Source organism: Zalophus californianus, chromosome 5 (genome assembly GCF_009762305.2).
Source record: "Zalophus californianus isolate mZalCal1 chromosome 5, mZalCal1.pri.v2, whole genome shotgun sequence".
NCBI lineage: Eukaryota > Metazoa > Chordata > Mammalia > Carnivora > Otariidae > Zalophus > Zalophus californianus.
This window is the reverse complement of record NC_045599.1, coordinates 112,293,339-112,319,395: the sequence shown is the minus strand read 5'-3', so window position 1 is coordinate 112,319,395 and position 26,057 is coordinate 112,293,339. Positions and strand designations below refer to the sequence as shown.

Here is a 26,057-nt window from a genome sequence, read left to right as displayed (position 1 = left end):
GGAGAGGGATGAAGAAGAAAGAGCCAGAAGGGGGCATGAGACCAGGAAATGTGACCTTGTAGGAAAGCACTAGAAAGCACTAGACTATCCACTTGCACTGGAATTCCTGGGCAAGTGGATCGTCTCACGCAGCAGTGGACCTTCCCTGGGGTGTGCACCCTTGTTGCCCTTCCCCCACCCCTCCCGCCCCAGGAAAGCAGCAAGACCAGAGTCTCCTTCCCAGAGAAGCCTCCCTGTTAAGGGCTCCCTCACCTGTGCTCCCAGAGCACTCCACCCCTCCCCATCTAGCCCAAGCTCACCGTGACTCTTGCTCGGTTGCCCGTCCTGTTTGTGCCTCCCACCTGATGGTGAGTTCCTGAGGACCAGGACTTTAACTTTCCTTTCCACGTCCCTGTGCCCCAGTATCCAATGTCTGCTACCAGTTAGGGCCTCCATAAATGTTACTTGCAGAAACAAGAAGTGGATTGAATTCACAGTGAGGGAGATTGAATGAGACAGGGGAGTGGCTTTTACGTCAGGGTGTTAGGAATAGGAACAGGCATCCGAAGAAGGTAGGGCACGACTGGTCTCTCAAAGGGGCCCACCCTACCCAGACAGGGGGATGGACCCAAAGACCTTCAGGTCCCTGCCCAGCTGGAGGCCACAATTCCCAAAGGCCCTGGGGGAGAGTGTTTAAAGTGGCCCCTTCTGGGAAAGTTGGAGAGCTCCATCGAGAGCAGGGGCATGGAAGGAGAGGGGCTATAAGGTCCTGAGTGCAGGGGCTGGATCCTGCCTCACTCACCAGCATTTAGCCTGTGTTTGGTCCAGAGCTAGAGTTCAGTTAATGTGGGATGGAGGGATGGAGGGATGAAGGGAGGGAGGGGTAGAGGGAGGGAGGCAGGGAAGGAGGGATGGATATAATTTCTCCACTAAAGAAACAAATTCTAAGTAAAAAACTAAGTAAAAAATTCCATTCCAAAAAGATCTTAGACCGATGGTTATCAAACGGGCTGCTCTGGAATGCCCTGGGGATATTTTAAAAATACATATACCAAGGCCTTATCCAGACTTAACCAAACCAGAACCTCTGGGCAGGGGTACAGGGGATCTGTATTTTCATTTAACATGCGGTCCAGGGGATTGTTTCCTGCCCGCCCTCTGGGGGAGTCCTGCTAGATGCCCTCACGTCAGCCCTGACGGGGCGGTCACATGCAACTCTGCAGGGCAGCTTCGCAGCCCCGTGAACCTGGGCTCTGCCCTAGGAGCTGAGGACCTAAGAGCCACATCTATGAAACAAGAGAAGGTACATTTGTTAAACTTCCTTCTCGGAACACAGTGCCAAGCTTTTGTGTAAATCCCAGCTTCTAACTAGGGGTCCTTTTTTTTTTAAGATTTATTTATTTACTTGAGAGAGAGCACAGAAGGAAAGGGAGAAGCAGACTCCCCGCTGAGTGGGGAGCCCGATTTGGGTTCGATCCCAGGACCCCGAGATCATGACCCAAGCAGAAGGCAGCCGCTTAACCGACTGAGCCACCCAGGCGCCCCTAACTGGGGGGGTCCTAACTAGGTTCCAACATGGGGAGGGCAGCCGCAGGGGCCATGTACCCACTGAAGGACATCCTGTGCCTCTGAGAGTAGGTATGTGCATTTTTTTCTGGGGCAAGGATGCATAGCTTTTAGCAGCTGCTCAGAGGGAGGAGTTTATCAAAACCAGTTCAGAGCTACTGATCCAGAGGGTACCAGCCTCTCAGGCGCCCAGAAGGTATCCTCCTTTTAAATGCATGTGCACCGCTAAGCTCCTTCTTGACCACAGCAGCACTGCGGAGTTGGAATTATGATCCCCATTTAACAGATGGAGAAACTGAGGCCTCAAGTGACCAGGCATATTCCTAGTGGGTCTGTGAAGAGGATCCAGGTCACCTGCACTTGCTCTTCTGACTCCACCAAAGGCAGGAAAGTGTGACCCTCAAGAGCAGGGGCTCTGGGCTCACAAAGCTCTGTGGTCTGATCGTGACTTATCCTCAACTGTGATATTGAATTTGGCACTTCACTCCTACCGATGCAGCCTCGGGTTTCCATCCACCCTGCTCGCCACAGGGCTGGGGGTCAAGGGGACGAGGGGCAGACGAGAATCTACAGCAGAAATGAGACTAACTTCCTCTCTTTTGTATCTTTTGCTTTCAAAAGGCCTATTTCTGCATTCCCGTCCTGCACGAGCAAGTGGCTACAGCCCAGCAGCCTTGGCAAACAACAAAAAAGCCAGCCCAGTCCTCCCATGGCCCTGAACCGAGCAGGTGGGCAGCAGGTGGAGGGGCAGGAGCCTGGAAATAGCACGGGGCAGAGAGGGGAGGAGGCCAAGGTGGGCAGCTCAGGCTGGAGGGGAGTGACCGGGTGTCCTGAGAGGAAGGGGTGAAGCCCGCGTGTGAGAACCCAGTGTGAGTGTCCATGGACGGGTCCTGGGAGGGTCTGCAATGGTGTTCCTGGATGTTAAAGGGTCAAGGGGGCATGTCTGCCCACAGCTGTGTGCAGGCAGCCCAGTCAGTGCCCTGTGCGTGAGCTTCCATGAGGCTCTGGGTGTGACAAGGCACGCATGCTTCACCCTGGGTATGAAAAACGTATCCACGTCAGCAAGCACAGAATGTGGGCCGGGAAGCGTGTGTGTGAGACAGACAGACACTGGAGGGACAGAATCTCAGCTCTCAGCCCTGCTGGGAGGTCTTGGGCAGGGGTCTGCCCCAACACAGGCTTCACTTTCTTTCATCTGCAACATGGGGGTTCGGATGGGAATGAGGCTGAGTAGTACAGAGCACTTTCCAGCTGCAATATTCTATACCAGAATATCCTGTGATAGTGGAAATATTCTGTGTTGTCCAATGTGGCGGCCACTAGCTTCATATGGTTATGGAGCACTTGAAATATGGCTAGTAGGACTGAAGAACTCAACTTTTAATTTTATTTCATTTGAGCAGCTATACGCGGCTAGTGACCACCACACTGGAGAGTGAAGTTCTATGAGGATAAGAACTCCTGAGCCAAGCCAACCAGAGTTCAAGTCATGGTGCAGCCACTTACTCACAAGCTACTTTACCTCTGCAAGCCTGTTTCCTCCCCTGTAAAATGTAGATCAGAATAGGACCTGCCCTGTGCAGTTGTTTCGAGGATTCAATGAGATATAATAAGATATGCGATGGGTTTAGCACAGTCCCTGGTGTCTAGTAAATGCTCAGGAAAACAACGCCTTTTATAGGCATCATTATCTACAAAGTGATGAGAACAGCCAGCATCATCAGAAACAAAATGGACCTTGTTTGCCAAGCTCGGGGAAGAGGAAATCCAAGAGAGGAGGTTGTGGGGGCCCCAGTGAGGAGGCGAAGGGGCTGCTCCGCAGGGCAGAGCACCCTGCCCCTATGTGTGTGGGCACAAGCAGGCAGGGAGGCCCCGCCCTGTTCTCCAACACACAGATGGAGAGGGCGCGGTACGACTGGGTCCAGCATGGCTGAGAACATAGGGAACGTGCTAATGGGCCGTGAAAAGCAAGATTCACGCTGGGAAATTGCTTTCTGGCTGCCTGGCAGGCTCTGTGTCCTGGGAGTTGCTGGCTGTCAGCCCGCAGGGGGCTCACCACTCTCTCTGGCCTGATACAGCCCAAAATGCTGACATGGAAGCCATGGGAACATTCGATGGGGAGTTGAAAGGGCTGGGTCCTCACCCAGCTTGGCTACTAGCTTGCTTATCCTCTTGCAAGGGTGGTGGGGTCACATTTGAAAGATGGGGATGAGGACCCCCAGCCACATTTCTTCCTGGGCCATTTGTGAGAAGTCTCTCCTACACGGGGATGGGAAGAGGTTCCTACTACCCAAGACTGTTTCCTGCCCGTTTCTTCTGACGTAAACCTCCCCACCTTTACTCTGAGCTGCCCAGAGCCCAAGGCAGGCCCCTGGGTCTCAGCAGGCAGAAGACTGTTTATGGGGGCCTTCTGGAGACAGCACAGTAACCAAAACCACCCTCTCCCCACTCTGGACTCCTTAAGGGTCAGGCGTCCTGACCATTATTAGGGTCTTCTCTTCACTGGCTGCTTCCTCAAACACACACAGGTCTCCCTTATACTGGAAAAATAAATAACCATCCTGCTCCCCCGAATTTTTAAAATTAAAAACCAAGAACCTTTCTCTCGACCCAACAGCTTGGGCCACTTCCTTCCTCCCTCTTTGCTGCCAAACTTCCAGAACAAATGTCCGACATCCGCTGCCTCCTCTTTCCACCTCCCACACTCCATGAACCCACCACAATCTGGTGCCCACCCCCGGGCTCCCTGGAAGGAAGCCATGCCAGACCCGCCCACCCAATGCCCTCCCCCAGCCCCTACAGCCCCAACGATCCTGATCCGCTCTGCCTGCCCCCCACCAGGCGGCTTCTGGCCCTGCTGACCCCAGGCTTTGAGGCCCGTCCTCCCTTTCGTTTCTAGGTGGTTGCACTCTCCCTGGCCCCCGGCCTCTCCCCGCAAATCACTACCCCCTGTTCTCTCTCCACTGCCCTCTTACCACTTCCTTCCATCCCTCCACCTGGGCCTTAGCTTGGAGGCCCTAGGGAGGCCCTGGGTGGTCATGAATGCACCTAAAATTTCAATAAAATAATTCTGTGTCTGTGCATTATTCTGGGCAGAAGATGCATAGTTTCCATCAGCTTCACAAAGCATTCTGTGACCCCACCACCCCTGCAGATGGTAAAAGCCACTGACCATCATGCAGGATTGAAACCTGCGTCTCTACAGCCCCTCCTCTCTCCAGAAGTCCAGTCCCGAATTTCTAGCCACTCAGCATCTTGCCTGGATGCTATGTGACAGGAGGCTCATAATCAAAATCTGGTCTCCCTGGGAAAGTCTCCCCACTCTCAATTAAGATACCTAAGCATTCTGTCTCTCTGAGATGAGCTGGGGTGATTCCAGAAAGTTCCTGGTCCAATGCAGTCAGACCTATTATCCGTGAGATGATTAGCACCTCTTGGTGGTCAGTAACTCAGAGCCCAGGTTAGTTGATCTGATCACTCAGCAGAGAGCAAGGCCTAGGGGTGTGGAAGCCAGAGCAGATGGAGTCAGAACTTCTGGGGGAAGGGACAGAGCTGGGGCTGGCCACCAGAGCAGCTCCCCCAAGGGGCCAGGGTGTGGGCCACGTGTGGCTGCCTGAGGAGCTGCCATGCCCAGTAATAACTTCCCAGTGAGGTCCAAATTTTCCCCATTTCACAGATGGAGAAACTGAGGCCAAGACCTTGAACTCAGGACTCCTGACTCATCGTCCATTGCTCTCTCCAATACCCCATCCTCTCAGGTCAGAGGGGGCCCTCACCCAGGGGCTCTGGGCTTTAGGGCAAAGGGCTCTGTGGGAAATAATACACACATTCTGTAGGTTGTCATGAGTATGTGTTTTTCTAGGAAAAGTGCCTATGGGCCATATGAGATTCTCTGAGGGCTCCTGGATTTCCAGAAGAGTTAAAAAGCTGGGGTCAGATTTGCTGAGAAATGAAAAGGAGACATTGTTTCCACAACACCAACTTGCGAGTGCTTTAGGCAAATCTCTTCACCTTTTTGGGCCTCAGTTTGCCTGTCTGTGAAATCAACTATGGGTCATTTTTAAACCTGCTCTCTCTTTCTTATTTATTTCTTTTCAAGCAGTGATGCCCTTTTAAAATAACAAACAACACACAACTATGCAGGTCCCCAAATGGCAAATGGATCAGAGGAGATAGGGACTGTGAGGGCTGGAGACCCCATTTGTATGGTTTTCTCTCTCTTCTCCCCAGTTCACCATGGCAGCTCTGCCCAGAACTCCACAAACTATAGCAGTTTACAGCCAGAAAATTCTAGGACCTTATTACTGAAACCATACATCTCCCTCCTCGCATCCCAGGCTGCAGCCACCCACGGCCAGGCTCCAGAAAATGCGGCAGGGACTCAGTGTCTTCGAGCTGTTCCCCACCGCACAGGTCTGCCCCAATGCCAACCCAGCAGAAGTCTCGTGGGGGACACAGAAGGCCTGGGAACCAGAAGATTCTGTTTGCTGCAGGGAACATTGAATCAACAGAAGTCCCAACATATTTCTTGTTTTGGCTGTGCATGGGTTTTCTTGAATGGGTTACAAAAAGGGAAATCAAAAAATATTCGCAGACCTTGGAGACAGGACCAGAGCAGACAGAGCAGGGGGGTTGCGGAGGGTCCGCTTTCTCCCCGGGTCCATCCACGTGCACACCTTGAAGGCTTTCAGAGGTTCAGAGAGAGAAGTTCCAAGGGGTAAGAGTGTCAAGCACCAGACTGGAAAGAGGTTGGAATCCCTACTCTTATGTGTCATTGGCTTGTGTGACTTTGGCCCAGGCCCGGGCCCTCTCTGGGCCTGAGTTCTCCATCTGCAAACAAAGGAGCACTCCTTGCTCCAGTAGTCTGAGTGAGCGTGAGGATCTTCTGGCCCCTAAACCATCTCCCACTTCATGCTTGTGGCATCTCACCAGCAAGGGCAGGAGGAAGACGGAGGCAAGGGGTGAAGGAGGGCTGTGAGTGTGCACATGTCTGGGGCCAGAGGGCTCCCTACCTCCTGAGGCTGTGTCCATCGGGGGGGGGGTGCGGTGGGAGAGGAGCGGTTCTGATAATTCAGAAGTCCTGCCTATGCTGAGCTGAATCCACCTCCGTGTTCCTCTACACTTTGGCTCCGCTCAGGATGCCCTTGCTGAGAGGAGAGGAGAGGAGAGGACACCACCCCACCCTCACTCCGAGGCGTCCCTTCTTCCTGCTCAAGTCCTCCAGCTCCTCAGCTTTCTCTCACTTGACTTGGCTTTCAGAACAGCACTGCCCTGCCTGGCTCCCTCTTCTAGATAATCTAGAAAAGGCTTTTACAAGTCCTTCTAGGTCCTAAGCATCCACAAGCTGCGGGCAGGTTGAGAGGGCTAAGAGTGAGACCCCCACCTTCCCTGGGGCTGACATGCTCCACCAAAGTACACACCTCAGAGCCTTTGCCTGTGCTGTTCCCACTCTGAGGCACACTGTTCCATCCTCTTCCTTCTGATTAACTCTGATTCAACCTCCAGCTCCCCAGTGTCACCTCCTCGGGGGAGCCTTCCCTGATACCTTCCTCATCCCAACTAGTTGTGGTCTCTACATCTCACAGCTCCATGCTTGTGCTCATAGTCCTTATCCAGTTGCATTTAAATAATAACTTCTGGAGGTGCCTGGGTGGCTCAGTCAGTTAAGCGTCCGACCCTTCCTCTCAGCTCATGTCCACTTCCCACTAGGCTGCGAGGCCTAAGGGGCGGAGACTACGTAAGTCTTGCCTGTGGTACCTCCTGGGTTCAGCCCAGGGCTGGGAACAGAGCGTGTGCTCAGGAAATCCTTGTTGCATGGATGCAAGAGGCACAGACATGCTCCTCCTTTTATGTGACCCCAAGGCCCCCCACCTTCTCCAGCACAGGCGCCTCGGGGGCAGTCAAACCCTGCAAGGACCTGGAGGGCCTGGGCGGGCCTCAGCCAGTGGGGACCTGGTCTGGGGACTGAGCCGGCCTGGCCTGGGGTGCAGGCTTCCCACTGGGCCCCAGAGAAGCTCCGTAGAGAAGGCAACATGGGCAGCATGCGTGCACGAGAGGGCGGACTGTGGCATGGGGACCTGTGCAAAAAGGGGGAAGGGCAGGGTTGGGGAGCAGGTTCTGTGCTGTTCCCACCCTGAGGGACACTCAGAAGCCCAGCCAGCATCATCTCGCTCTCCCTGCACTGGGAGGTAGGTACCTTTGTGCTGGATGCTCTGTTGGAGCCTGTGTGTGCGCGGGAGTGTGCACACACGCGTGTGTGCAATGGGATGCAGCCTTTGAATTCCGAGGCTCTGGGCCCTCACCGCCCGGAGAAGGCCGGGCACCCAGACTGCAGGGGTGCTGGAAGCAGTGTCACTGCGTGCTTGTGTGGGGAGGCGGGCGGGCAGGAGGGAGGCTCGGCAGAGTGTCAGTGTGTCTCAGCCTGTGTGGGGGTGGCTGTGCGGGGGCGGAGGGCTGCGGCATGCACCAGAACATGTGCGTGCCTGCCGCTCGGATGGCTTGGAGGGGGAGGAAGGAAAGTCTGTCCCCTTCCCTGTTCCTGCCACCTTCCCCCCAGCCTTGAGGACCTCCCCCCACCGCCCCCAGCATCCCATCCTTGGCCTTTGGCCCCTGCCCAGGATCTGGTCCCCTGCCTTGGCTTTAACACAGCCTTTCCCTATGGCCTGGGACTCTTTCTCTCTGGGTGTTGGTTTCACCATCTAGGTTATAAACAGACAGTGTATTGGTCCTTCAGTTCTGATGTTCTGGGAGTCTGAAATTTCCCAAGTGTGCCTTCCGTAGAGGGAAGCTAAAGAGGGTAGCTCTAATGGGGCATTTCAGCATCTGCCGAGTTATTCTGATCCCCATTTCATAGATGGTAAAGTTGGGGTTCACAAAGGCCCACGGATCCACACGGGGCGGCCCAGTAAATCAGAGGCAGAGTCATGATTGGAAAATAAGCCTCAGGGTCAGAATTCTCTTACCCAGAAGGCGGCGGGCCCTCTTCCCTAGTAGCGCTCCTCAGACACGGCAGCGAGCGGGGTCCCTCTCATGAACTGTCGCCCCCCATATGCAGGGTGCTGGATGCTTGCACGCTGGCCCTTCCACCTTCTCCAGCCTCAGCCTGCTCCTCTGTCAGATGGATGCGTAAGCCCTCTGCCTCCCTCAGAGCTAATGGCTGGAGAGGTGTCTCACTGGCCCCAAAGCTCTGTGAATGTGAGAGGCTATTAGAAGCAAAATGAAAGCACGCCCCCATCTTCGGGCGGTGTGTGGGAGCCCAGGTGTTCTCTCTCCCCAGCATTGCCCCACCGAGCTTCCTGACTGCTCAGCCAGGGAAGGCTGGGATTGCTGAACACACTCGACGGATGGTAGGGCTTGTATCCCGTGAGGGAACCTCGGCACCCAGGACCCTGGTACCTCAGTGTGGGGAACAGCCTCTGGGCCCCATGTCCCCTGGCCCAGGCCCAGTTCCTGATACACACCATGGGGGTAAGAGGGGGCAGGGGGCTCCGGAGCCAGCTCTCACCCACCCCTCTGCCCACCTGGCTGGCCCCTAGAGCCCCTCCCCCAGCCCCACACTGCCCTTGAGTTGATTTCAGATCCCAGTTTCTAGAGAAAGGCGGGCCGCACTCTATCCAGGCTTCCTCCCTCCCTCCTCCTCTCTCAAGTAAAATCTCCTTCTGTACCACTCAGTGATTACACAGGCTGCCGGGCAATTCTCTGCCTCCCTACCCTCTCCTGGAAGTGGGATCCAAAACTCAGAGAATGTCAAAGGCTGGAGGAGGCAGCTCCTGGAACCTGACCCCTTCCCCCTCCAATCTGGTCTTTGTGGAAGGTGGGCTCTGCCGGGAGCTCGGGCTCAGCTGCCCAGACCCACTCTGACCCTGAAGCTGCCATTACTACAGCCGGCCTCCCGACAAGCTCCTGTGCTCCGAAGGTCTGGGCTTTTATTTCTCGCATCTCCTGGGAGGAAGGACGGTGGGGGTCAGGGAGGAGTGAGTGAGCCAGTCTCTGGGTTCTACCTCAACCTTCTAGGGGAACTGGAATCAAGATCCTGGCTTATCTGAACCCCATGCAGAGTGAGACCTTTGTCCAGTAGCACTGAGGGGCCCCAGAAGCCCCTGCCCAGGGCCCTGGGGACTCGGGCCCACACCCCGCCCAGCTGGTGCCCCCCAGGTGGGAGAGGGGCAGCTGCTCTTACATCCGTAGCCAGCCCTACCCTGGCCTCCTAGAAGGCCTGCAGTCACCAGGCAGGCTCACCGAGTAGGATGCCAGGGAGCCCTCGAGAGGCACATGCTCTCCTCTCCAGCCGGGCAGCCCAGGGTCCTGCAGAAGGACGTCCAAAGGCTCCGATGTCCCCTTGCAGGACCGCCCCAGCTCCCTTGGCAAGTGACCGTGCCAGGGATCTGGAGTGGGCTCCTGGAAGGAGGGCTCAGGTTGTGGGTGGTGACTGCAGGGTCCCAGCCGGCCGGGACTGTGGGTCCACAGTGGAAGGCTGGGCCCTGCAGGCATCTTCCTGGCTTCTCCCCAAAGAAGAGGAGCCCGGTCAGGCCCCTCCCCCAAGCTGGGCCAGCTCCAGACAAAAGGTAAACGTGTAGCAGGCCCCAGCTGTCAGCTTCAGCCTGCCTCACCTTGGAGAACAATGATCCCAGCAGCAGTCCCTGCTGAAGGCCCACTGTGTGCCAGGGCTGTCACTGTGTCTTCACACGTGCCATCTTATTGCATCCCCACAGCAATTGCTTTTATTTCCAGACTATGGGGGAAAGGGTGCGTTGTGTGGCCAGTGTCACAGAGCTATGGGTGGCAAGCTCCAGAGCCTGGGCCGTGTGCGGGGCGCCGCCCCTACCTGCCCCACTGGGCACCTGGCACGCAGAGCAGGAGCCCCGGCTGCTCCGCAATGTAACCTGGTCTTTTTAACCCCTGCATCAGAGGCATGGAGCCTCATTCTCTTCCAGTACAAGCATCCTTCACCCTAGGCCCATCCACAGCCTTCCTAAGGTCCTGCAAGCTCCTGACATTGCCCGCAATATTTCGTAGATTTGTGCATTTCTCTGGAGAATGTAGACTTGGACTTTCATTAGATTCCTGGAGGAATATGCGACCTAAAAAAGGTTAGGAGTCCATATGGTTCTAGAAGGAAGAGGTCTGAAATTGATCCGACACGGACTGGCCATGCCTACCACCCTCGGTTTGCCTGTCATGGCCACACCAGGGCTCCCCGTCCCCTGGAATTCTGCCCCTGCCCCGGTCCTGGCCGGCAGTGGGGTTGAGAAGGCTCACGAAGGCTCTCTGCGCCAAGTCACCACCACCCCACCCCACCCGCCCCCAGCTCCCAGTCTTCATGATATCCATCTCCTCTTGGGGCAAAACATCACTTTTATTTTCATTTGAAGCGCCTGAGTCACATCTCAACTCCATTTCACTGCACCCTGTGACGCAGTCCTCCCAGCACCGAGCCTTGGTCATCCCCTGAAGGGCAGCTCCTAGCTAATGGGGGAATCCTGGCATTCCAGGGGGGCACAGGAACCCCGCCGAGCAGGGGCCCATCACCCTTTAGCAGACAGGGTCAGTCCTCTGGAGCGGCCTCGTGCCTGCTGCCCACCCAGCAGAGAAACACACTCAGAAACACAGGAAGTCTGCAGACAAGAGTGACCACACACCTGCACGTGGGTGTATGTCTGTACAAGGGACCTGGTGGGTACCTGTGAGTGTCAGGATAGCCTGGTATGTGAGTGTGTGTGTGTGTGTGTGTGTGTGTGCAGGCAACCTACTTGTACACAGCCACAGGCCCACCTCCCACACATATGCAGACACCAGCATGAGCTCACACATGCCTTCAACACCCACACCCCCACCCGAGCCTTTGGCCCAGGCCTCACACGCATGCACATAAACCTTCCCGTGTGCATGCCTCCCCATCCTCATGCAAATGTGCATGTCCGGACCTCATAGGGATACCACCGTGCCCAAGTCCCACACATGCACCCTTACACAGACATATATTTGCACAGACCCAGACCTCACACACATCCTCCTGCTGATGTGCACATAGCTCTGACCTGCCATACATGTGCACACACAGTGACGCACATTCACACCTGCACTCCCATGCAAACCGGCCAATGGGACCCCGTGGGCCCCTTGCACACATCCACGCTTGCAGGCCTTCCACATGAGGCACACACCAGCACCTCCTCCTGGTGCACACATGTGAACACTTGCATACTCTCTCAGAGCACACAAGTGTACCCTGGAGTCAGCCCTTACACAGCACCCATCAACATGCACCTTTGTATGTGTACATCCAGACCTCACACTGGTACGTACCTGCTACCAGGGCCCTTCTCCCCTGCACTCCTGCTGCCCTAGCAATGGCCACCCTGGGCAGGGGAGCTGCTTTTCCCAAGGGGCGAGCTCTGCCTCCAAACTGTACCCCTCCCCTGAGCCATCCCCGGAGCCTCCCCAGACCTAGCCGGGGGTGTCCAGTGCACTTCCTAACACTCCACGACGCTAAGGGGCTATCTTCTCCCCCACCCTCCCACCCTTCTCCCCACACCGGTTGTCGGGGCATAAAATGAGCTCTGGGGCCAGACAACTTTGCCAAGGGACCAGAGCTGGTATAGCACTAGCCCTGAAATGGTAGTGTTCCCCCCAACTTGCCTGAGCGCCCCCCCGTCTCTCCACACCCAGGGAGCCCCACCAGTCCCTCAGTTATTCAGCCCTGCTGTACTGATGCCCTCCCTCCAAGAGGAGCTGGGAGGAGAGAGGGGATGAGGGAGGGCATGTGCTTTCACGGAGAAGTTGGCCACTCTTGCACAGTCGCCGGTGGTGCCTAAAGTCAGGAGGGACTACCTGGGAGATGGTGAACTCTCTCCCATCAGAGGTGTCCAAGTTGAGGCCAGATGAACACCTCAAGAGAAAGTCGGCAGGGGGTTCTGGCTTTGGACTCGGCTGCCTTGGAAGATCCCTTTTTAACCCTGAGTTTCTAAAAATCTGTGTGTGCCCAGTCATGTGCAATTGTGTGTGTGTGTGTGTGTGTGTGTGTGCCTGCACACTGGCATGCACCACCAACCCTTCACCCCTACACACACTCACCCGGCTGACTGTGGCACATCTGTGCACACATAAACATGCCTACACCCAGCTCTGGGCACTCGGCACAGGCAAGTATCCCCCCAAACATGCAGACTTCCTCCCTGTGTGTGTGCACAGGAAGCACGCAGGTGCACATCCCCTGCCCGTGACGCTGACCCCCTGCACCCTCCAGAACTCTCTGAGGTGCAACTCACTTTCCCAGTTCCTCAAAGAGCTGGTACTCTTCCGTGAAGCGGGTGCAGGTGATGGTGGCCATCCTGGCGCTGGGCGGGCAGGCGAGGCGTGGGGCTGGAGGACCAGACCTGGGGCTCTGCTACTCTGCTCCTGGAACTAGGGGCCACTCGCGGGCCTGTGCTGCCGAATGCGAACCGAGAACCAGCTTGACTGACGAGCCCGGGGCTTCTGAGCAGGGCACTGTGGCTGCTCACAGCCTCGCGAGCCTTCGTCAGCATCCAGGTCCCCATGGCAACCACCTCCGAAACGCCCTGTTCCCGTTGCCCGGGTAACTGCCCCCCCAACACCTGCCTGCCTTCCACTGCGAAACCTGCTCCGGGACGCCCTGGACCTAACCACACACAATACTGCAGGCCTGTGTGGGCCCAGGGGCGGGTGGACACGGCACCCCCGGGGTGATGGACTGACAGAAGGGTCTGGGGAGGGGGAGAAGAACAAACTTAATCCACAAGTGATCTTCTCTCTTCCCACCTCCCCCACCTCCAACTGTGGGTCCCTTGTAGCAGACAGGATGGGATTAAGTGGGGCAAAAAGGCAGTTGCCATGGTAACGGCCAGTGGGTGCCACATTCTGGGATGGTCCCCAGGAAAGACAGGATGCAGTTACCCTGGCAACTTCATCTCCTCTGGAGAGACAGGTATTGCCCCGTTGCCCTGGCAACAGCAGGGTTCTAAGGTTTACAGGAAGCGATGGCTAATTCATTGGGATCTCTCTCCCAGTGGATCATTGTAGTCTGTAACTGTCTCTCTGCTCCCCTCTGTATTTCGTTTCTGCCTCCGCCTCTGTCTTCCTCATTCTCTGTCACCTTGTCCATCCCACTGGCGCTCTAGCTTGAGGGACAAGTGCAGAGGAGACATCGGGATTCTGGAGAGAGTGGCCCTGCCTGCCTGCTCACCCCCACCCCTCGCCTCCATCCCGTGCCCCCAGAGGGACCAGGGAGATCTGGTCTCCTGGGGCTCATGTCCCAGTTTCTGCTTGTGCTTCAAGTCAAGGTGAAAGAGGCGGAGGCGGCAGTGGGGAGGGAAGCATGGCCTGGCATGGAGGGGAGTGGCCATGGGCCTGCCCTGAAATCCTCATTCCCTCTTCCTCATTCCCATTTTCCCCGCCAAGTTCAACTCTTCAGGGCAGCAGCCAGATCCATGGCCCCAAGATCTCACCCAAGCCCTGGTTGGGGGGGGGGGGGTTCGGAAGGAAAAGGGCTGGAGTTTAAAGATCTGAGTTCAACTCCAGCTCTGACGTTCATGAGCTGTGTGACCCTGGGAAAGTCACTGCCCTTCTCTGAGCCTCCAGCGCCCTTTCTGCAAAACAGAACAAAGCTGCCACTGCAGAGGAAGGCTGTGAAGAAGGAGTGGGCTAAGGGCTGTGGAAGCCTTTGGGAAGTATGTAAACATGAGGCCTCTTTTTAGTTTCTGGAAGAGGAAAAGGAAGGTCTAAAGCGGGACCATGGCCACCCCCATCACTCTAGCTTGGACTCAGAATTTCACACCCACCTCCTCCACTCAAGCTCATTTCACAGCCCACCAGGCTGAGGTCTCATGCCAGTATTTGCCCACGAGGAGCCCCGGTGGGATAAAAGGATCCAGGATCCCAACCTTCTGAGCTGCTAACCCACCCCTCTGAACCTTTCAATTGCCTTACTGGTCACCTCACTTGCTGGACATATTGTCTGCTGGTTGGTAATCCCGAACGCTGGCAGGTCCCTGACTCACTACCTTGGGCCCAGGGACCCCTGGAGACATCTGGGTACCCTCTCCCACAATTCAGCCCCTCTTCCTGGGCATCAGGGGTAACAGAATGATGGGGTTGGCTCTCCAACGCAGGATGCAGCCACTTCTTCCCAGGAGAGAAACAGGAGGGAGGCCAAGGGGAAGGAGGGGAGGCGAGCTAGGGAGGAGGGGTAATGGCTTAGCCACTAATTGCACCATTACCACCTTCAGAAAAAGGAAAAACCACTCCGTTTTGTTTCTGCGCACAATATGCTTCCCGCTCCTGCCGCCAACGTTGCAATTCAGAGACAGAGAAGAGAGGCCTTTGCTCGGGGGCTGCACAGCTGGTGGGAGCGGGCTGGGCACGGAAAGCGGAAAGCCGCCAGAGGCGAGAGGCAGATGCGGGAAAGTGGGGGAAGGACTGCACGGCCACCTCCCCGTCCAGACCCTCTAGCCCTTCCCAGGAGATGGCGTCCACTCGTGAAGGCGCTGCCACAGCCCTTAGTGACCGCTGAGGCCACCTCAGTCACTGTCCAGGGGAGAGGAGGACTCCACCATCTATGGGCTGTGTGATTTTGGATGAGGAGCCTTACTTCTCTGTGCCTCAGTTTCTTCATCTGCAAAATAGAGTTACTAATATTCCCTACCTCCAGGACTGTTTAAGGATGAAATGAGACGAGCAGGTGAGCACAGCACAGCAGCTGACACACTGTGAGTGCTCAGAGATGGGAAATTATTACTAGTAAGAGACTCAGAAGCCTTCCCTCCTCACACTGCTCTGTCTGAATCCTGGAAGCACGCACCACCATCCTTGTTCCTAGCACTTTGGTGTCGGTGGTGTTCTCTGAGTCCCCACTGGAGTTGAGCTCCTGGTTTGAGCGTCACCTGGCCCCAGCCTGGGTGGCAGCAATGCCTGTAGAACAAAGGACTGGGGGGGGGGGGTGCGCCTGGGTGGCTCAGTTGTTAAGCATCTGCCTTCGGCTCAGGTCATGGTCCCGGGGTCCTGGGATCAAGCCCCGCATCGGGCTGCCTGCTCCGCGGGAGCCCTGCTTCTCCCTCTCCCACTGCCCCTGCTTGTGTTCCCTCTCTCGCTGTGTCTCTCTCTGTCAAATAAATAAATAAAACGTTTAAAAAAAAAAAAAAAGGACTGGGGCTAGGAGGAGAGGGCTCACAGGACCCCTAGCTCACTTAAAGAGGCTTTAGAAATTAACACATAAAACAAATGACAAAATATGCCCCGAGGCTGTATGAATGAGCGTTTGAAGTTCTGAACAAAGGAGGTGAAAGTCCTGCTCCGCTGGGAGCTGGCCTGACCACCCTGCTCTGGCTTGGCGGGCCCCATAACCAGCCCCCACTGGTGAAGAGAGGCACGTAGAAAGCAGAGCACCTGGTGGGAGGGCGGGAGGTCATGCCCTCAGGTCACTGGAAGAGCTAGAGGGACAGAGAGGGACAGAGGCTAATGGCCAGCTCTCTCCCTGTCTCGGACAGCGGCCATGGAGGTGGCCCATGTGGCTTCAGGGAGCAAGGGCAACCTGGCCCCGTACCACTCCGTTCTGCCCCCTACCCCAGTCTGTCTTCCTTCCCTACTCTGTCTCCTCTTTCAGCCCCTCTTTCTCTTCTCCTTTTTCTCTTTCCCACCTTTCCCCGCTTTCCTCCTTCCCTTGAGCGCTTTCTTCTCAATCCTCCCTATCCTTCTGGTGCCTTTTCACCTCCTTTCTTATTTCTACCTCTCTCCCTCCTGCCTCTTCTCTCCCTCCCTGGCCCAGACCCTGTGCACGGGGGTGGGACACGACACGCAGGACCTGGTGCCAGAGAGATGGCTGGAGAGTAGGGAGAAGACCAAAAGGTCTCCTTGGCAACTCTCTCTTACGCATACACCCTCTTGGAACCTTTGAAAGCTTAGCTCAGGGGGGGCGGGCACTGCCTCGGACAGCGCCCCCATCCTGAATGTGACCACAGCCCCACATGACAGCCAGCTCACTGCCTCCCCAGCTGCGACTGGTGGCGGCTGGCAGTGGGGAGCCACGCCTGCCTCTGGGACTCGGAGAGAATGAGCCCATGATTGCATGGGGGGACTGTTCCTGACAGATGGGTGTCGGGGGGCATCAGAGCCCTGGGTAGCCCTGTGCCAGCCCACTCACAACCCACCTTGCACAGCCCACACGCACACATTCACATGCACATGCCTGAGCGCCTCAGGGTCCTGCAGGTACCACAGAAAACGTGCCATCGGAAGGGTCCCCACGAGGCCTGTCCCACTAAGGGCAGTGAGCATGGGGGGCAGAATCAGTGGAAAGTGGGCCAAGAGAGAAATGATCCTGCAGAGGGTCTAGGTGGAGGGTGATTTGGTTAACTAATGGCAGTAAGTAACGCCAGGCTTACGCTTGGGAGAGAAGTCAGGGGTCAGGGAGCAGCACTGTCCCCTGGGGGGTCCCACATAGGAGGCACTGCTTGCAGAGCAGAAGGAAGCCGGGAGCCAGGCGACAGAGGACCGTGGCTGCTGGGCCGACGTCAGCACAGCACAGCCTGCAGTTAGAGGACCCAAGTTCAAGTCCAGATGTTGGTTAGGAGTGTTTATGTCAGGTCTTTTCCTCACTGGGGCCTCCACTTCCTCCTAAGAAATATGGGGACAAGATGTCCCTTCACTGACTCCAAAAATATGAAAAATAGTTATTTCTGCTTTAGAGCCAGGCCCCGTGCTAAGCATACTGCACAATTTATACCTTACAACACATACAACACAATGATGGGTTCAGTCATTGCCTATTTTGCAGAGATGGGACAGGACTTACCCATGTAGGGTCTGGGTGACTTCTGTACCTCCACCTTATGTTCTCTGGCCTGCATAAGGGCTGGAAGGACCCTGACAGAGCCCATGCCCCGTACAGATAGAGACCAAGGCCCAGAGAGAGGAAGCTGCCCTCCCTCAGTAGAAGTCAGGGGCAGAGTCAGGACATAATCCAGAATTCCTGATTCCCCGAACAGTGCTCCTTCCCTTACCCTGCTCTGCCCACTCTCTTTCTGGCACTGCAGGGCTGCTTGCCTAAGTCCCAAGGGAGCCAGTAGGTACCAAGCGAAAGGAAGAAACACTGCCAAGGCCCAGGGTGGGGCTCAGAGCCCTGCCCCTCCAGCCAGGTCCGGGGCTCCCTCCTGGTTCCTGGGGGACTGGTCATGCTTGCCCAAGACTCCACAGGCAGGGCCCAGCTCGGATAGGGCCACCCTGGCTCTACCCTGGCTGGCTGGCAGATCTGCTGCCATCTGATTCAGCCAAGGGGGAAACCGAGGGTCTGTCTGGCATCTCTAGGCTCCACTCCCTCAGATCTGTGACCCAAGGGGCCAGGGCTGCCTCTGGCCTGCCCTCCCCCTTACCCCTCCCCACCTCAGGTGGTATAAACATATACCTGCAATACCAGTCAGGGGCCTGATGCAGAGCCCAAAGCCAGGCGCTCCTGCTGGGGGCGGGGGGAACCAGGAGCCACAGGAGACAGGAGGAAGGGTAGGAGCCATGCTGTCTGCTGGGCAGAATAGAAACCACAGCAGGCTGAGCCTCTCATCACAATGCCCTAGTGCTGGTGGCTCCTGATGCCAATGCCCTCCACCCATCTCAGCCCTGGGCCAGCTGCCAGCACCTGGGGTAGGCAGGCTTGGGGACGGCTGGACTATGGACTAGGTTGCAGGCTGGAGCTTCAGTGGGGCTCCTGGGCTGTCTGCCGGGTTCTGGGTTAGGTAGGACTCTGAGCCAGGCAAGCTCTAGGCTGGGTTTGAGAGTCCACCAAGCTTCCTCCTAGGTGCGGGCCCCAGCCCCAGCTGGATTCTCTCTGTTTGAGGCCAGGTTAGCCACCGGGGATAGGCTGTGGTGTCTAGGGAAGAGCAGAAGGGGCCTTTTATGGTCCTGCTCTTATGGCCCCAAAGGGCAGGGGCCTGGGAAGAGAAGCAGGGTTGGAGCGCGAAGTTAGGCCACCTAAGGCAGGGCCAACTCAGCAGTCTTGGGAGAGGCCTCCATTCAGCTGGTGCAAGCCTGGAGCTGCAGGGGAGTCCTGGCTCCATGCCATTGCCACTCTGGAAGGGCACAGCCCATACAGCTAGAAGCACCCAGTAGAGCCTGGAGTGTCCGGGGTCATGGGCAGACCATGAACAATCCATCTGTGGGATATGCTGGGCTTGGGACACCATCCCAATGGACAACCTCTTCAGAGTCTCCCTCCTGAGCAGGCAGAAGTGCTAGGGGTGGCCGGAATCCAGAGGCCTCAGCCAGTCCTGGCCCCTGCCCCACACAGCGCAGGCATCAACATCCTGGAGACAGAGAAAGCTCCCCCTGGGGGGCAGAGGAAGGGGCCCAGGACATGGTCAGTCACCTCCGCCCTGCAGCCCCAGGCCAGACTCTCACTGCTGGGCTCAGCTACCTCTGCAGAGGGGATGCACTCTGGAACCCGTACCCAAACCCCCTCCACTGCTCTGCACCCACCCCACCCCACCCGTCCTGTTCATCCACAAGCTGACGAGTCCTAACAGGCCTCCTTTGCCAGTGACAAAAATAACTATTTTCAAAATTCACAGCAGGGCTTTCGCCTACACATGCTGCACCGACTGGAACCTGAAGGGAGATATGCAGAACACAGTGTGTGGATGAAGGCACGCTATGCAGCAAGCAGCTCTGAACCCCCCAGGTCCCTCCTCCCGCCACTCAGCCTGTGCCCCCCAACACACACACACACCAGCGGTCCCCAGAACACCAAGTGGGAACGGCTTTCAGATCCTCTACTGTACCCAGGGGGACACTTAGGCCCAGAGAGGGTCCGGGATTTGCCAGAGGTCACCCAGTGGACCTGTGGCAGGACTGGGCCAGAACCCACACATTCTGCTTCCTGGCCAGCCTGCCCACCTCCTCTCCCACTCACTCTGTCAATGGTGAGCTCCTACGTGCCCTCAGGATGCACATGCACACACCCCTGTGCTCACAGATAGCCCTGCAGCCCTGGCGTCCGTGGGACTGCATTTTAATCAAGTTCATGGGCTCTTCCACAACCATTACCTTGACCAGTTCTCTATAGCCCTGTGAGGTAGGCAGAGCTAGGGCTAATATCCCCGTTCGCAGATGGGGAAATTGAGGCCCAAAGGGGAAGTATTGGGTCCAAGGTCAAAGCAGCACCCAGGGTCCTGATTGTTGGTTCGGAGCTGTTCCCACCACCTCAATCCTCTGCGTGGTGGGGGCTGGAAGGGGAGCTTTCTCCCACAGCCCCCAGCACTAGTCTGGCCTCAGGACTCGCCCAAGCCATGAGAGGACTTAGGAAGGTCAGCCGCCATCCCTGCACCTCCACTCTCAGCACTCAGACGATTCCTTAGGAGAGTTGGCCGGACCGCCATGCCTCAGCGAGGGTCCAAGCTTAGAGTTGCCTCCATGTGGCCCCTCACCCAAGCAGTACCACAGAGGTGCAGGCTTCAAGGGTGAGGCCTTCCATGAGCTGGGAGGTGGCAAGGTCAATGGGAACTCCATCATGGCCCCAGGCGCCAGGCTCACACCCCAGAACCACCAAGTCATTAGAGCTCATTACAGACCAGGAAACAGGCCCTGAGAGCTCACGCAGGCCACCTGAGGTCACAGAGCAAGTCAATGGAGAGGCAAGACTGGAATCCAGGTACCCCAGTCTAGTTTATTCTTCCCCAAGCCAAGCTCCCCACCCTGCAATTGAGGGTCTCTATGCCTTCCATTTCCCGGCAACTGGGGACTTGACCTCAGGCCCCTCCATGGGGAGGGGCAGGCTCAGGCTTGAATGAGGAAGTACATCTAGGGGGACAGAGATCCTCACCTCCACCCCCCCCCATCAGATCCGCTGGGACATCAGCCTGGTGTTGAGTTTACGAAAAAAGGATCGCAGCTTGCAAATCTTGCATTTTTTCTTGCGGCGCCCTCGGGAGAAGCTTCGAGCCCTGCCTGCTTCTTCCTCCTCTTCCTCGTCTTCCTCATCACTGGCCCAAGGCCCCCAAGCACCCCCATTAAAGTCGGGATGGGCCCGGGGATTCTCAGCTGGGTAGCGCACAGGGATGGCTGTGCGGTTATAGTCCACCAGACGGGCCAGCAGGGCACGGACCACATCGGGGCGCTGGCCAGCCAGGTCCTCCCGTTCATAGGGGTCAGCGCTGATATTAAAGAGCCACACTGCCTGGCGGGCACTGGCCATGCGCTCGAGGTTCCACCAGCTGCCGGGAAAGGCGGCCAGCGTCTGTGGTGGGATCCAATCCCCATAGCCAGGGTCCCCCGTGAGCAGCTTCCACTCGCCCACGCGGATGGCAGCCTGCACGGCAGTGTTCCAGATGCCAAAGCCAGCCTCCAGGGAGCCGTGCCGGGCATGGTTGTAGAGGGGGTCGATGTTGTGCAGGATCTCCGTGCGCGGCGAGGCCCGGCCCTCGCTGATGGCTGGCCACACGTCGTAGCCATCCAGCCCGTCGGCCGCCGAGGCACTGCCACCCGCCAGACCTACCAGGGTCGGGTACCAGTCAGTGATGTGCACCAGCGCCCGGCTTGTCCGGCGCTTTCGCTTGAGCAGGGGGCTGTGGACGAAGCCGAGGCCACGCACGCCCCCTTCCCAGTAAGTGCCCTTGCGTCCTCGCAGCGGCCAGTTGCTTCCCCCCGAGAAGGTCTGGCCACCATTGTCGCTGGAGAATATGATGACACTGTTATCGTAGAAACCATAGCGCTTGAGCGCCCAGGTGATGTTGCGCACGGCCTCGTCCATGCAGGTTACCATGGCCGCGTACTTGCGCCGGGCCACGTTGCCCATGGCGCGGTAACGGTACAGGTACTCTCGAGGGGACTGCAGGGGCGTGTGCACGGCCTGGAAGGCCACATAGAGGAAGAGGGGCCGCCGGGGGCTGTGGCTAGCAAGGATGTGGCCGACCCGCTGGGCATAGAGCATGGTGGAGTACTGGCCGCTGAGGCCCCAGGCCACGCTCTCGCCCTCGTGCAGGTCAAAGCCGCACACCCCGGGACCGTCACAGTTGTCATAAGTGTAGTAGTCCACGTTGCCGGTGAGTGAGCCCAGGAAGGTGTCGAAGCCCCGGCGGGTGGGCAGGCACTCCTTCCGGTAGAAGCCCAGGTGCCACTTGCCCACCATGTGGGTGGAGTAACCCGCCTCCTGCAGCTTCTGGGGCAGTGTCACCTGGTCCAGGGGCAGGCAGTTGGGCTGCCGAGGGCGGATGATGGAGTGCTGAAGTCCCGTGTGGATCTGGTACCTGGTGGGAAGAGGGGAGGGTTTGGAAGGCAGAGGTGAGCCACAAACCACTGTTCGGGCCAAGCAAGCCCCCATGCCCTCCCTGAGCGGGGCTCTGGCCCCAGCGCTCCCGGAAAACGCACAGCAGGCAGCATGTGAGAAGCACTCCAAATGCATCAGCTCATGGAATCCTCAAAATCAATGGAAGCAGACATTCACTGTCATTTCACAGAGGAGGAGACTGAAGCTCAGAATGGTTAAACCACTCACCCAGGATCACGCAGCCAGGAAGATGGGGGAGTTAAGAGTCAAACCCAGGTTAATCATGACAACAAAATAATAATAGCTAACACAAAGTACTCTCTTGTGCGCTCAGCATTGTGCTAAGCCCTTTGTATGAATTGTCTCACCAACTCCCCACTAACCTAGGGAGTACATGCATGTCATTATCATTCCCATTTTCTAAATAAGGAAACTGAGGCTCAATAAGTTATATCACTTGCCCAGTGATTCAAACAATGAGTAACTGGAGTTGGGATCTATATCCCAGGGGGTCTCCAAAGACTTCAGAATCCCTAAGTTCTAAGCTACTAACTTGCTGTTGTACCTGGAGCAAGTCCTGCTCTCCCAGGCAAACTCGTACTCACTCTTCAAAGCCCAGAACCAATGTTACCCCCCCTGTAAAGTCTCTCCTAACTCTCTCAGAGAATGAATCACTTTTGCTTCTGGGTTAACATTTAGTATACATGATCATTGTCTTCCTTGGCCATGGGGTTCTACTCAGTGGTGCATGCTCTTGGGTCCAGTGATATGTAATGGGGCTGTCCTTTACTCAACTTTATATTCCTGGCATTCAGGTGATGTTTAAAGGATACTCAATTACTTATGGAAGGAAGGAAGGAAGGGAGGAAGGGAGGGAGGGAGGCAGGCACTCAGGATTTTACAGGCAGAAGGGACCCAAGTCAATTTCTAGTGTATTTACCTTGTCTTAAAAACACAGGTCCAGGAGCGCCTGCGTGGCTCAGTCGGTTAAGTGTCTGACTTTCGCTCAGGTCATGATCTCAGAATCCTGGGATCGAACTTGGAGTGGAGCCCTGCATCAGGCTCCGCACTCAGCAGGGAGTCTACTTGTCCCTCTCCTTCTCCCTCTGCCCCTTCCCCTGCTTGTGCGCTCTCTCTCTCTCTCTCTCTCTCAAATAAATAAATAAAATCTTTAAAAGAAAAGAAAAACCCATGTCCAGAGGAGGGGAAGGGCCTTGCTCAAGGTCACTCAGTGGTCAGGGGCAAAACCAGGACTTGAACATAAGTCCAAGCAGAGTCCAAGCACAGACTCTTTTTCAGCAAACTAGACTGCCACGTCTCTTCCCTCATGGTGGCCTCAGTGTGCTCACATAGAGGGGTGAGTTCAGTAGAATGGGAGATCTCTGAAAACCTTCCAGTTCCCAAATTTTATGAGACCAGTTCTCATGTGCCTGCCTATAAATTCATGTGGCCCCTGGATCCGGGTCACTCACCCAGGCTAATGCTCTGAGGCAGGAGCAAATGGTTAGCAGAATCCTGCATTCCTCATCTATTCATTCAAATCCCTTCTGCGGTCAAGGCCCCCATGTGATCTGTGTGTGGTGTCCAGCCTTTACTCAAGTCTTAAAAGCCCAGAGTAAATAAGAAGCCTGGAACTTCACAAGGGTCTTAGAATCCCATACCTTTTTCTCACCCCAGGGGAATCTGAGTTAAGCCAAGACCTGAATACCTGACACTGTTAACGCAGGCACTAGGGTGGGCTCTCCTGTTTTTGGTTTCCTTAACTTAAAGCTGTTATCGTTGTCAGCCATCATTAGCCACTGTGGCCATTTTTATATTTGTCTATATGCCACATATATTATTTCATTCAATCCTCATTAAAAACCTATAGGGAAGGCTATTGCTATCCCCATTCTACAGCTGATGAAACGGAGGCTCTCAAAAGTACAGCAACGGGCCCAACCGCAGACAGCTAGCAAGCAGCAGCTCGGAGCTTTGAACCCAGGTCTACACAACTCGTGTTCAAAACCTCTCGGTGATGCTGGCGCTGCAGACCTCAATCAAGCTAATGAATGATTCCATTTACTACAGGAAGTACCCTAGGCCAAGCAGCGGCGGAGCCTCTTCACAGGGCTGGGCACCACGGAGCACTGGTTTGTAAAGTGGGTGGGCCAGCTAAGAGTCACCGAAGCCCGTCTGCAAGTGGGTAACATGAGAAACACTGGCGCTCTCCAGCTTCACCAGACACGACTGGATGCATTAACAAACGCTAATGAGAGTCGTCAGCACCAGTGCAATGGAGCCAGCTGCAGGGGCCGGGGGCAGGCGCTGCCCAGCCACGCTCAGCTAACTTCACGGATCGGGGGCTGGAACGCTGCCCTGCTGGCTGCTCATGCCCCTGCTTAAACCAAAAGTCACCTCTCGAGAGAGAAATGCTAACTTGTGCACAATTCCTGGGAATGCAGATTCTTTTCCCTCTTCTGGAGGTTAGTCAACATTTGGTCTTCACCACCACTACCGACGCCCCCACCCGCAACACATACACCAGCCCCGCTTCCACACTTCTCCAGTTCTTTCTCTCTCTCTCTCTCTCTCTCTCTCTCTCTGTTCCTGGAGCTGAATGCTGCGTGCCCGTGTGAAGGAAGAAAAGGCACCTATTCGACTCCCAGCTCTGGGCCCCCTGCCAACCACCTGGCTTCTCAGCCCCCTCTCCCACAGACCCTGAAATTGGGCAGAGGCATGAGTCGGGCCCTCCCTGACTCCATGCCTCAGTTTCTCCCACCTGGGAAACAGGGAGAGAAGGCTCTGGTTCCTGAGATCATACTAACGGCTTTTGGGGGGATCTTGGGAGAAGGCATGCCTTGGACCCCATCCAAGGAGGATTAGCTTCAGCCTTGCCAAAGGATTTTCTCCTAAGTGGCCAGAGTTCGCCTTCTACACCCCCACCTCCCGTTTCCAGGCTCTTTTAATCCTGTAATCCTGCCGCCTTGCTTGTGGACAACTCCTTACGGAGAAGGCAGCACGTCTCCTTGGGGCTCCCAGCCAACTTAGGAGGATTTTGCAGGTGAAAAAACAGAGGTTTGGAGAAATGAAGTAACTAGTCTAAGGCTCCATAGGTCACGGCATCCTGTGTGTGTCTTTCTGCCCCGCCTCTACGATCCTTGGTTTCCTTTCCACGCAGCCCTCAGTTTGGGGACCCTAATCCCTCTGGTGACATAGGGGCTGCCATTTATTACAGCCAAGCAACTCATCCCATCCTCACCACTCTTTTTCAGGATAAACACTGCTCTCCATTCTATGGACAGACAAGAAAGTGGTGGCTTAGAGAAGTTAAATGACTTGCTCATGGCCTCAGGGTCTGTAAATAGAAACAGCGTTAAAACCTAAGTGTCAGAGACTGCCATGTTCATCTCACAGAGGGATGCCCAGATGTCTCCTTCACATGGTGCATAGCGTGTGTCCTAGAACATCAGAGGGAGGAGACCTCAAAGATGATCTAAGCCATTCAGTGTACAGTTGGAGAAACTGAGGCCCAGAGAGGGCAAAGGACTTAACTAATGATCACACAGGAGACTGGAGACAGAATTGGTCGAGTCCTGGTTTCCCAGGTCCCAGATTGGAGGGGGGGGGGGGGCAGTCTGTGAATGCAGAGGAGATCTACAGACCGGATTTATTTGGGGCTCGTCCGGCCAGCCCCAGCAGGCTGGGTCATGCCTACCTGCCAGTGAGAAGTTGGCTCCGCGAAGGCGTGCAGATGGGCTGGATATAGTAATTCTCCAACTTGACACCCTCGGCTGCCAGCCGGTCCAGTGTAGGGGTCTCGATATCTGAGCCATGGTAGCCCACGTCGTGGTAGCCCTGGTCGTCGGTGAGGATGAAGATGATATGGGGAGGCTGGGGTGGGGCGGCCGAAGGCGGCTCTACGCCGGCCTCCCCGGGCCCGTCGGCCACCAGGCTTGGCTTGGCCCAGTCCCAGGACAGGTAGCCGAAGCTGAGCAGGCTGACCAGCGAGAAGCCGGTGAGGGCGTGCATTGCCATGCTGGCCCGCGCGTCCGGGCGCACAGGGTTCCCGGGGCCTCACCGCCTCGCGCGCCCAGGGCGCACGGCCCGCACGCCCGCCAGCTGGCCGGCCTGGACGCTGCGAGATCGTTCAGCGGCCCCGGGGGACGGCCCAGGGGTTGGTCCAGGACTGGCGGCCGGACCTGCGCGGCCGCAGCGGGGCGCTCTGGGGAGGTCAGGCCCGCGCCGAGCTGCCTCCCGCCGCCTGCGC

General features: G+C 56.5%; 2 protein-coding genes across 4 annotated transcripts in view; both read right to left on the bottom strand.

Annotated features, from left to right (window-relative positions):
• Nucleotides 1-13,037, bottom strand: part of CAMK2A (calcium/calmodulin dependent protein kinase II alpha) — a 61,629-nt gene extending 48,592 nt beyond the window's left edge. For all 3 annotated transcript variants that reach the window (XM_027605583.2, XM_027605584.2, XM_027605585.2), the window contains exon 1: nt 12,813-13,037. In XM_027605583.2, the coding sequence (XP_027461384.1) occupies nt 12,813-12,874 (62 nt within the window). In that variant the 5' untranslated portion in view covers nt 12,875-13,037. The remainder of the gene's footprint in view (nt 1-12,812) is intronic.
• Nucleotides 13,038-20,128: 7,091 nt separating this feature from the next.
• ARSI (arylsulfatase family member I) lies at nt 20,129-25,825 on the bottom strand. The gene is made up of 2 exons (XM_027606706.2): nt 25,506-25,825; nt 20,129-21,788 (listed from the first exon to the last, which is right to left on the bottom strand). The coding sequence occupies exons 1-2, from the start codon at nt 25,823-25,825 to the stop codon at nt 20,381-20,383; spliced, it is 1,728 nt and encodes a 575-aa protein (XP_027462507.1). The 3' UTR covers nt 20,129-20,380.
• Between the last annotated feature and the right edge of the window lie 232 nt (nt 25,826-26,057).

Bases quoted from the DNA above. Each gene is read 5' to 3' on its own strand.
- ARSI (XM_027606706.2), bottom strand. From the start codon at position 25,825: ATGGCAATGCACGCCCTCACCGGCTTCTCGCTGGTCAGCCTGCTCAGC. The intron at 21,789-25,505 runs GTAGGCATGACC...TCTTCCCACCAG, and splicing joins AGCCAACTTCTCACTGGCAG to GTACCAGATCCACACGGGAC.